The sequence below is a fragment of the Oncorhynchus tshawytscha genome, linkage group LG08, assembly GCF_018296145.1.
Source record: "Oncorhynchus tshawytscha isolate Ot180627B linkage group LG08, Otsh_v2.0, whole genome shotgun sequence".
Classification (NCBI taxonomy): Eukaryota; Metazoa; Chordata; class Actinopteri; order Salmoniformes; family Salmonidae; genus Oncorhynchus; species Oncorhynchus tshawytscha.
In genome coordinates, this window is record NC_056436.1 from 86744501 (window position 1) to 86757066 (window position 12566).

General features: G+C 42.1%; 1 protein-coding gene across 6 annotated transcripts in view; it reads right to left on the reverse strand.

Moving 5' to 3' along the window:
- The window catches only part of ctnna1 (catenin (cadherin-associated protein), alpha 1), a 226794-nt gene that overhangs the window by 164947 nt on the left and 49281 nt on the right, over nt 1–12566 (reverse strand). For all 6 annotated transcript variants that reach the window (XM_042326140.1, XM_042326139.1, XM_042326141.1 and 3 more), the window contains one exon: nt 140–343. In XM_042326140.1, the coding sequence (XP_042182074.1) occupies nt 140–343 (204 nt within the window). The remainder of the gene's footprint in view (nt 1–139; nt 344–12566) is intronic.

Genomic DNA, 12566 nt, shown 5'->3' on the forward strand with positions numbered 1-12566 from the left:
TTGTTTACTGGTACATTGCCTCGAGGGGAGAGATAGGTAGAGGGACTCGAGATAGAGAAGATGAAGGAAGAACAAGAGAGGAGACTCCTCTACCTGTCTATGTAGTGAGTTAGTATCAGAATGGAGAGAAGAGACTTACATTGCCCATGTACTCAGACAGCAGGTCCTGCAGAGCCTGACGGACAGAGTTGCACTCGGCCACGATGCGCTCGCGCCGGTCATCGCGGGTACAGGAAGAGTCGGCCATGAGGGCGGCGCCACTGATGATGCTCTCCAAGCGCTCCTCCAGAGACGGGCGGAAACGCTCCTCGCTAAACGCCAGGGGGTCCACGATGATCTGCTTCTGTTGAGTTAGAAAACAGAGCGAGAGTTAGAAAACAGAGCGAGCGAGAAAGACGATGGGCGAGAGAGGACAGACCTTCTGTTAACCCTGAAGGGAAGTTTGACGTCTAAACTGTCTATCTTTTCAAAGACCCAGAAGCCTCACAGACCAAGACGACCAATACCTATATAGTTGGACCACATCCCAAATAGCACCCAACTCCCAAGGTAGTGCACTCCTTTGGACCAGGGCACATAGGCCTCTGGTCAAAAGTAGTGCCCTATTCAGGCAATAGGCTGCCATTTGGGATGCCATCTTAGTGTGAGGACCAGAGGTACAGGGGAGAGAACGAGCGAGAGAGAGAGGGGTCACATCTGTCTGACATGGAGAAGACGACAACAAAACAGCTACTGTGGTGGATGGGTTGAGTTTCCACCTTGCTATGCAAGTGTCCCATCCTGGAGGTCACAAGTACTGCTGCTGTTCTGTTCTACCTGAACTGCATCCCCTGGGTGTCCCATGTCTAAACCAATCCCTGATTAGAGGGGAAGAATACAATTAAAAATTAAAAAGCAGTGGAACTATTTATATGGTGCAATCTAGGGCTCCCGACCACCGAGTGACCCTGGGGCTCCCGACCACCGAGTGACCCAGAGGAGACCGGTTAAAGAAGGATTTTTAAGCTTTTTTTGTAGAGTCCATGCCCCGATGAAATGAGACTTCTGAAGGCACTGATAATTTCTCGCCCTAGCAGAGCTGGATAGAATGTTTATATGGTGTTAGAGAGCGAGCGATTTCAACTGCGCTGCTGGCAACAATTTCAGCTTTTTTGCAGAAGTTTACTGACACCGGCCATATTCAACATGTGTTGGGCGTTAGTAAATTCAACAGTTATTCTGCGCTTTGGCACCTGAAATCAGAGTAGAAAGACAGAAATAGCCAGCGCAAATTTACTAGCTATCAACAGTTGTCGTAGTGACATTCTATTGAAATGTTTACTTGCATAGTGGTGTCTCTCATGAAGACGTGACTAGCTAGCTAGGTAAACAATGAACCATAATCCCAAATCATGACATTACTGGCTTGCATGAATCTGCAGGTTGCTGACGAACCAGATTGTGTTGGCTAGCTAAAAAAAGTTCACGTTCAAACGTCTCTCCTGTGAAGGACTGACCGCAACATACGCCTAGTTTCCTAAAACAAGTCTTTATAAAAATATATATATAACTCCATTTTAAATGGAAATCAAATGCTTTATAAAGCACTTTACATCAGCAGATGTCAATATAGGCCTTACATACCATACTATAAATAGCAGCCTATTTATACTAAAGCCACGTTTCATGAAATACATATTAACAAACGTGTAAGCGTATATCTGGAAATACTAATAAAATTGCTAAATTACAAGCCTAGTTGGTTTGCCACAGAAAAGAGAGCAACCATCTGTAGATACGAATATAATTGATAAATTACGAGCCTAGCTGGTTCAGTCATTGAAAATAACAGTAATCTTCCCACTAGCCATGATTGGCTGAGATAATGAGTGGGCTGGACATGCCAAGAGATGAGTTCTGATTGGTCTGCCATGTAGCCCGTTTGTGTCTATAATATGAGCTGATCAGTATGTGTAGTTAATCCTATCTAAAGCAGCTTTTAATAAAAGATATTACGTAGTAGAACTACATCAGTGTTGCTCTCCACTTTCTGGAGGACCGTTTGATATCAGTGGAGTATGATGGCTAAGGAGATGGAGAAAATTCAGGCATTTGATTGAAAATATGCAGATGAGTCGAAAAGAGAACACAGAAGGTTGATGTCATCCGGGCTGGTGTTTTTATACATCTTCAAACTAAGGGCAGCCATGGTATCCGTGACAGAGGTAGACGCGTCCATCAATGCATATGGGTAAGAGAGTCTTGCTAGCTACATTTTTCAGATATTACCCGTTCCTAATTTTGCCAGAAAGTATCAGTGTTGCTCTCCACTTTCTGGACGACCGAGGTTTGATATCAGTGGAGTAATGGCTAAGGACATGGCGTAAACACCCATCTCCGGATGTATAGCTACCACGTCCGTACTTATTTTGTTAATATTATTATATTTTTGTACAGTAGCGTTTCTAGTGCAGAGAATCAATAGGGAATTGTATAGCATTGTTAAATGGTAGCAATACTGTATTAACACAGCTATCCCACGACCAAGTTTAAATGTTTAACGTTTAACTTTGTCATTTTCCAATACAGTCTGTAACAAAGAGGCTATATCACATCAACAACTGAGATGAGGGGAACATAAGAGGTTTCAGATTGTCGAGTGAGAGTGGACAGGAGTAATTTCAGTGCCAGACGAGCCTATGAATATCAACTCAGCAACAAACAAAAAAACAAACAAAAAAAGTCCCCACAGTCAACTGTTTTTATTTTCAGCAAACATGAGTAAATATTTGTATGAACATAAGATTCAGACAAACTGAACAAGTTCCACAGACATGTGACTAACAGAAATGGAATAATGTGTCCCTGAACAAAAAGGGGGTCAAAATCAGAATTAACAGTCAGTATCTGGTGTGGCCACCAGCTGCATTAAGTACTGCAGAATCTACTCATGGACTGCACCAGATTTGCCAGCTCTTGCTGTGAGATGTTACCCCACTCTTCCACCAAGGCACCTGCAAGTTCCCAGACATTTCTGGGGGGGAACGGCCCTAGCCCTCACCCTCCGATCCAACAGGTCCCAGACGTGCTCAATGGGATTGAGATCCCGGCTCTTTGCTGGCCATGACAGAACATTGACATTCCTGTCTTGCAGGAAATCCAGCACAGAACGAGCAGTATGGCTGGTGTAATTGTCATGCTGGAGGGGGTCATGTACCCTTCCTGCAGGCTCATCCTGACCACATGAGGGAGGAGGATGTCTTCCCTGTAACGCACAGCATTGAGATTGCCTGCAATGACGACAAGCTCAGTTCGATGATGCTGTGACACACCGCCCCAGACCATGACGGACCCTCTGCCCCGCTCCAGAGTACAGGCCTCGGTGAAACACTCATTCCTTTGACGATAAATGCAAATCCGACTATCACCCCTGGTGAGACAAAACCGTGACTCGTCAGTGAAGAGCACTTCTCGCCAGTTCTGTCTGGCGACGTTGTTGACGGTGATGTCTGGTAAGGACCTGCCTTACAACAGGCCAACAGAAGGTCTGAGCACTGATGGAGGGATGGTGTAACTCGGGTGTAACTCGAGCAGTTGCCGCCATCCTGTACTTGTCCCGCAGGTGTGATGTTCGGATGTACTGATCCTGTGCAGGTGTTGTTACACGTGGTCTGCCACTGCGAGGATGATCAGCTGTCCATCCTGTCTCCCTGTAGTGCTGTCTTAGGCTTCTCACAGTACGGACGTTGCAATTTATTGCCCTGGCCACATCTGCAGTCCTCATGCCTCCTTGCAGCATGCCTAAGGCACATTCACGCAGGGACCCTGGGTATCTTTCTTTTGGTGTTCTTCAGTCAGTAGAAAGACATCTTTAATGCCCTTAGTTTTAATATCTGACCTTAATTGCCTACCGTCTGTAAGCTTTTAGTGTCTTAACGACCGTTCCACAGGTGCATGGTCATTCATTGAATATGGATCATTGAACAAGCATGGGAAACAGTGTTAAAAACCCTTTACAATGAAGATCTGTGAAGTTATTTGGATTTTTACGAACTCTTTGAAAGACAGGGTCCTGAAAAAGGGACTTTTCTTTTATCGCCGAGTCTATAACAGCGTATTATCGCCGAGTCTATAACAGCGTTTTATCGCCGAGTCTATAACAGCGTATTATCGCCGAGTCTATAACAGCGTATTATCGCTGAGTCTATAACAGCGTATTATCGCTGAGTCTATAACAGCGTATTATCGCTGAGTCTATAACAGCGTATTATCGCTGAGTCTATAACAGCGTATTATCGCCGAGTCTATAACAGCGTATTATCGCCGAGTCTATAACAGCGTATTATTGCTGAGTTTATAACAGCGTATTATCGCTGAGCCATCAGCTTTTCCTTTACAGACCGATACCTTTCATCTGGGCCACTGAGTGGGATCGCCTCTATACTCTTAGAGGGCTCATCCTGTAGTAACATTCTCATATCTTCTGAAATAGTTACATGTGATATGGGGACAGAGTTGCTCTGAGGTGGTGTGTGTGAGGGGGGGGTGGGTACGTGTGATGTTATGGGGTCAGAGAAGCTCTGAGGAGGTGTGTGGGTGGGTGAGGTATGTGTGATGTTATGGGGTCAGAGCGAGGTGGTTTGTGTGGGGGGTACGTGTGATGTTATGGGGTCAACTGCTCTGGGGGGGGTTTATGTGTGATGTTATGGGGTCAGAGCTGCTCTGTGGTGGTGGGATTGGGGTTATAAACAGCTATGTTTTTATCAGCAAAGAAAGGTTTACATAGACCTACACTATGGAGCTGTTTGGTTGTCAAGACATGATTACTTACACAAACCACTTGGTTAAATAGCCTACAGGAAAAAATAAAAATGAATATTGTAATGCTATTCTGAAGTCGATATAATGGTTTAGAATTGAACCATGTAGTTTATCAGCGGAATATTAACTGTCGGGTGAAAGAAATGTTCTAATAATCCCAGTCACTATGTCCACATGAAACTTAAAACCTGTTAGAGATAGGGGGCAGTATTTTCACTTTGGATGAATAGTCACTATGTCCACATGCAACTTAATGTTTGAATAGATCCCAGCTTTGCAGAACTGTATGATTGGGTTCTTTTTTTTTTTTTTAATTGGCAACGTTCTACAAAAACGGAGTGTCTGACATAACAAAAATACTGGTTTCATGGCGGACAGTTGAGTGAATAAACGGTAAGCCAATATTCACTGTAAAATTCACACAATTACACCATTTATATATACCCCAAAATAACATGATTTTGTTAATGCCCGAGGGATTTTTCTTTAGGACATTAAAACAGCAACAATATCATATTGAGTCTGATCTAGCTAATGGTTCACCCATCAGGGTAAACAATGCAGAGAGCCAACCCCACGCTTCAGCCGTGTAGCAGCGATGCTGCATCAGGCCACAGGTGACGGCGCTTCAGCCGTGTAGCAGCGATGCTGCATCAGGCCACAGGTGACGGCGCTTCAGCCGTGTAGCAGCGATGCTGCATCAGGCCACAGGTGACGGCGCTTCAGCCGTGTAGCAGCGATGCTGCATCAGGCCACGGCGCTTCAGCCGTGTAGCAGCGATGCTGCATCAGGCCACGGCGCTTCAGCCGTGTAGCAGCGATGCTGCATCAGGCCACAGGTGGCCATATGCTAAAACAGCACACCTGCCTGATAAAAGACATTGCTTTTCATCAACATGATATTGGGTTCATTTCTGGAGGGGAATATGACATTTTAAAATGGGGTGAACACAGGCAACACGTCATCATTGAGTCAGGGATGGTTATATGTTCGTTTTCCAAACAATAAGTCTAAATTAGATTTCATGGCTGGCTATAATATAAGGTACCGGGCCACACTGCAAACAAAATAAAATCACCAACAATTGAAATTCTGCGCGCTTAACTTCTTAGGGATTTGATCCCTTTAGCGAGATCAATTCGACAACATCCGCTGAAAAGGCAGAGCGCGAAATTCTAAAAATATTTTTAGAAATATTTAAACTTTTCATACATTTACAAGTGCAATACACCAAATTAAAGCTTAACTTCTTATGGCTGCAGGGGCAGTATTGAGTAGCTTGGATGAAAAGGTGCCCGTTGTAAATGCCCTGCTCCTCAGTCTCAGTTGCTAATATGCATATTATTATTATTGGATAGAAAACTAAAGTTTCCAAAACTGTCCAAATATTGTCTGAGTATAACAGAACTGATAGTTTCAGGCTTTTATTTTGAAAAATGTGCCAGAACGATAACATCGCGTCGTGGTCACATGAGTGTTGCTCGCGCAACTGAGTTTGGACAGCCATTGCTTTTCCCTCTCGTACTTTGGTTAGCGCGTATAGTAAACAAATCCAAACTCACGAGGCGCAGGCAAGTCCAGGCGAAAGTTCAGACAAAAAGTTATTACAGTTCATAGAAACATGTCAAACAATGTATAGAATCAATCTTTAGGCTGTTTTTAACAAAAATCTTCAATAATGTTGTTTCAACTGGAGAATTCCTTTGTCTTTAGAAATGCAATGGAACGCAGCTACCTCTCACTGCCACGCACGTGATCAGCTCATGGCCTTCTGCCAGACCTCTGGTTGAAACAGCTCTAATTCGCCCCCACTTCACAGTAGAATCCTCAAACAAGGTTCTAAAGACTGTTGACATCTAGTGGAAGCCATAGGAAGTGCAATATGACCCCATTTACACTGTATATTAGAAAGGCAAGGAGTTGAAAAACTAAAAAGCGCAGATTTCCCACTTCCTGGTTGGATTCTTTTCGCAGGTTTTCACCTGCCATATGAGTTTTGTTATACTCACAAACATCATTCAAACAGTTGTAGAAATTTCCGAGTGTTTTCTATCCAAATCTACTTATAATATGCATATATTAGCTTCTGGGCCTGAGTAGCAGGCAGTTTACTCTGGGCACACTTTTCATCCGAATGTGAAAATGCTGCCCCCTATCCAAAACAGATTAACTTGCTTTCCTGTGATCTTGGCCCAGACCAGTCATTTTCTTAATTCGGGCAAATATTTTTTACTTGGCACAGGCCATGAGATACGCCTGTTCCTCTGTCGATCCAGAGAAAGAAGAGATATAAAAGAGTGAGAAATAAATCATAACCGGTTACAAAACCCTTCCGTTAGCACCGGTTAAAACAAACTATTCAGATGTTACAATTCCCCCCACACGTCTGACCTCCTCCGTTTGAGTGCCACGTCGCCATGGCAACAGGCATTCTCTCTCTCTCTCTGGGTGTGCGTGTTCGTCTATGACTCACTCCCTGAAAGTTGCCTCGGCAGTGCTTGAAATTAGGCACCTTGGCCCAGAGAGAGGGAACTGGTCTGGAATGAAATGCAGAGACGCTGTGATATTAAATAAGAAAAAGAAAAAAACTGTACGGTCACCAGGAAATTACTGATGTACAAGATCTGCAGTGGTGCTGTTGTTGTTATGATGCTAATAACCCACTGCTTCTGCTCTCATCTCACGTGTCCTCTTCATCTTTCATGTATCTTCCTCTTTCACACACACACACACACACACACACACACACACCACACACCATCTGTCTGTGTTATGGAGCCGCTGCACTTCCTCTCCTGAGCCGTTCTGACTGAGTAGAAGCACAGCACCTCTGCTCCTCCTTCCCAGCTCCCTCCCCCACTCCTCCTCCTCCTCCTCTTCTCTGCAGGCTGAGAGACACCAGAGAATGACCCATCAATCAACGAGTCAGGTTAAGACCTGATGGAGTGGTATTGCCACTGACCAGCCTGCTAGCCACCAGAGGAGGCCTGTTGGAGAACACTACTTTCTTTAAAATAAAGTAAACATTGCCTTCTTTTCCTGGCAAATATAATGCAAGTAAGCATTTTTTTTTTTTTATTGTACAGTGTACACCAGGTATAGCATATGATAAACAAAAACACAAGAGCTACCCCAAACAGTTGTGATATTACAGCCATGTCATGCTAATGGGGAGCTAACATAGCTGCCATAGAATGTTGTAATGACAATTCATGATAATGCAGAACCCAAGCCCTACTCTAAATACATACAGTTGAAGTCGGAAGTTTACTTAGGTTGGAGTTATTAAAAAAAAAACTTGTTTTTCAACCACTACACAAATTTCTTGTTTCTCTTGGGTAGGGTGCAGTATTTTGACGTCTGGATGAAAAGCGTTCCCAAAGTAAACTGCCTGTTACTCAGGCCAAGAAGCTAGGATGTGCATATAATTGGTTTGTGGATAGAAAAACACTTTCTAAAACTGTTAAAATAATGTTGGCGAGTAAAACAGAACTGATATGGCAGGCGAAACACCAACCAATTTTTCAAATGGCTATTACTTTAATTATAAAGGCCAAGTCCTCCCAGATTGTGGTTCCTAGGGCTTCCACTAGATGTCAGTCTTTAGAAAAGAGTTTCAGGCTGGTTTTTGGAAAAATGACCCAGAAATTGTAGTTTTTCTAGGTGGCTCCCATTTTGGCTACATTGTTTCCAAGCTCGTGGAAGAAAGCACGTTCTTTTGGTATTTTTCTCCGGTAAATACAATAACGATTCTCCATCTTAAATAAACAATCAAATTTGCGTATTAGGGTACCTAATGTTTGGTTGTTTGACTTGTTTGGAAAAGTTTATTAGTAACGCTTGGGATTCATTTTGTATGCATTTTGATGGAGGAAAAATGGGTAGATTGACTGAAGCGCGCCAGCTAAACTGAGTTTTTATATAAAGGACATTATCGAACAAAAAGGACAATTTGTGATGTAACTGGGACCTTTGAGTGCCAACAGAAGATGATCATCAAAGGCATTTTTTATATCGTTATTTCTGACTTGTGTCGCACCTGCCTGGTTGAAATATGATTGTGTTTTTATGAGGGGCGCTGTCCTCAGATAATCGCATGGTTTGCTTTTGCTCTAAAGCCTTTTTTGAAATCTGACACGGCGGCTGGATTAAAAAGTTAAGCTTTATTTTGATGTATAACACATTTTCAAAAATGTTAAATATTTGAATGTAGTATTTTTGAATTTCGCGCTCAGCAATTTCACTGGATGTTGGCCAGGTGGGACGCTACCTGTTATAGGTGAACAAAACTATAATTTTGTCAAATTGTCAATGTCAGCACAAGAACTGGGTCAGGAGCTTCATGAAATGAGTTTCCATGAGCAGTCACACACACAAGCCTAAGATCATCATGCGCAACGCCAAGCGTCGGCTGGAGGTCGTTGGACTTTGGAGCAGCTGAAATGCGTTGGAATGATGAATCACGCTTCACCATCTGGGAGTCCGACGGACAAATCTGGGTTCAGTGGAAGCCAGAAGAAAGCTACCTGCCCGAATGCATAGTGCCAACTGTGGCCCCTTGAAGGGAAATCTTAGCGCTACCCATCCTATTTGCAGGATAATTGTCATCAACAACCGCTGAATTGCAGAGCGCCACATTCAAATAATATTACTAAAAATATTTATATTCATGAAATCACAAGTGCAATATAGCAAAACACAGCTTAGCTTTTTGTTAATCCACCTGTCGTGTCAGATTTTGAAATTATGCTTTACAGCGAAAGCAATCCAAGCGTTTGTGTAAGTTTATCCATGACTAGACAAAACACCTAGCATCACAGTAGCTTGGTCACGAAAATCAGAAAAGCAATACAATTAATCGCTTACCTTTGATGGTCTTCGGATGTTTGCACTCACGAGACTCCCAGTTACACAATGTTCCTTTTGTGCCATAAAGATTATTTTTATATCCAAAATACCTCTGTTTGTTTGGCGCGTTATGTTCAGAAATCCACAGGCTCGAGCGGTCACGACAACGCAGACGAAAATTCCAAATAGTATCCGTAATGTCCACAGAAACATGTCAAACGTTTTTTATAATCAATCATCAGGTTGTTTTTAAAATATATAATCGATAATATATCAACCCGGCACCGTCTCTTTCAGTAGGAGAGGGAGACAATGGCTGCCCAAGCTCTGTTGTGCAAGCAAAACTCATGCGAACACCTGACATGATGTTCTCTTTCTAGCTCATTTTTTCAAAATAAATGCCTGGAACTATGTCTAAAGACTGTTGACACATTGAGGAAGCGATAGGAAAAGGAATCCGGTTAATATCCCTTTAAGTGGAGCGAAGGCAGGCTATGGAACATGGAGCTTTCAAAATAGAAGCCATGAAGTGGTTGGATTTTCCTCAGGTTTCGCCTGCAATATCAGTTCTGTTATACTCACAGACAATATTTTGACAGTTTGGGAAACTTTAGAGTGTTTTCTATCCTAATCTGTCAATTATGTGCATATTCTAGCATATGGGCCTGAGAAATAGGCCGTTTACATTGGGAATGTTATTTTTCCAAACATAAAAAGTGCCCCCTAGCTGAAAGAGGTTAACGTTATAGCATATAATGACATTGTAGACAATTCTGTGCGTCCAACTGTGTAAACAGCCCTTTCCCGTTTCAGCATGACAGAGTGTTGGTGGATAGAGCGTTGGGCTGGTAACTCAAAGGTTGCTAGATCAAATCCCTGAACTAACAAAAGGTAAAAATCTGTCGTTCTGCCCCTGAACAAGGCAGAAAACCAACTGTTCCTATTCCGTCATTGTAAATAAGATTTAGTTCTTAACTGACTTGCTTAGTTAAATAAAAGGTCAAATAAAAAATAAAATACTATGATCAATAATGTCAAGAGCCTGAAGTCTAACAAAACAGCTCCAACAATATTAGCATCAATTTATCTCAGCCAATCAGTCATTTGTGTAAGTGCTGTGCTTGTTGAATGTCCTATACAACTGTAATAAAAATCATAAATTTGTTTACTGTAAAATAGCATTGTATCTGGTCAAATACATTTTTTCCCCAGAGGTTTACTCAGGGTTGGTAACAGGTTGATTGGTTATTTGAGCCAGTAAAGAGGGCTTTACTATTATTCGGTAGGGAATGACTTTCGCTTCCCTCCAGGCGGAGGGCACACACTTTCTAGTAGGTTTAAATAGAAGATACAGAAAATAGGAATATCGTCTGCTATTATCCGCAGTAATTATCCATCCAGGTTTTTTTTTTTTTTTTTACCTCTTCCACACTTATTTTAATAGAATTCAAAAATTGCTCGTCTTTCATAATTTGGTCAGATAAACTTGGATGTGCAGTGTCAGCGTTTGTTGCTGGCATGTCATGGATATGTTAGCTAATCTTGCCAATGGAAAAACAAAAAAGGATTTAAAGTAGTTGGCCATATCAGTGGGCTTTGTGATGAATGTGCCATCTGATTCAATGAATGATGGAGCGCAGTTTGCCTTTTTGCTCAAAATTGTATTGAAGGTGCGCCAAATCTTTTTACTATCATTCTTCGTGTCAGTGAAGTTTCGTCACACGATTTCTTTAAATTTGCAGCTTTTTTGCCAGTTGGGCTGCCAGTTGGGCTGCCAGACTTATTTGCCTTTGGCCTCATCCCCCCCCAACTTTTTTTAAAAATTCCTCATCATTCCACGGGGATTTTCTTAAATGGGTGCATGCTTATTAGTAACTGGAGAAAGCAATTTCATAAAATATGTTTAGTGCAGATTCTGGTTGCTCCTCATTACACACCAGAGACCAGCAAATACTCTATACACCATAAACATAGGAATCAATACGACACTTCTTGTTTGACCTTTTATACACTATATTATTAGGCTCCTCCTTTGGAACCTTGGTTTTCCTACATATGGCTACTATACGGTGATCACTACATCCAATGGATTCGGATACTGCTTTAAAAAGCACATTTCTGCAGTGTTAGTTAATGGTGTGATCAATACATGTCGATGATTTCATTCCTGTGCTGTTTGTAAATACCCTAGTAGGTTGACTGATAACTAGTGCCTGTAACCTGTTTGAAGCTTTTTCTTGGAGCGGGCAGCTTGATATAAGCCAGTCAATATTTTAAAATCACCCAGAAAATATACTTCTCTGTTGATATCGCATATATTATCAAGCATTTTACACATGTTATCTAGATACTGACTGTTAGCACTTGGTTTATAGCAGCTTCCCACCAGAATGGGCTTTAGGTGAGGCAGATGAACCTGTAGCCATATTACTTCAACAGTATTTAGCATTAGATCGTCTCTAAACTTTACAGGAATGTGGTTCTGAATTATAAAACCAACACCTCCAACTTTGGCATTTCTGTCTTTCATGTAGATGTTATAACCCTGTATCGCTACCACTGTATCAAAAAGTATATTATCTAAGTGAGTTTCAGAGGATGTCCGAATTTGAAAGTCACCTGTTACAAGCTAATTATTGATTTCATGAACCTTGTTTCTTAAGCTTCAAATGTTAAAAACACGTGGGTTATTTTTTAGCACTTTTTCTGGGATGCTTGATTATTTTTCTTGCTTTACTGGGAAGCTTAGCAGAGGTTGACATGCTCAAGTTATTTATATTAGTGCAGACGGCAGACTTCTTACTAGGGCACACCACCTCAGGTTGTAGTACGCCGGTTCATAGGTCGCATGAATACTGCATTCAATAGCTGCTGTAGGATCAGCAGAGACATTCAGGGTCAGTCAGAGGGACGTGAAA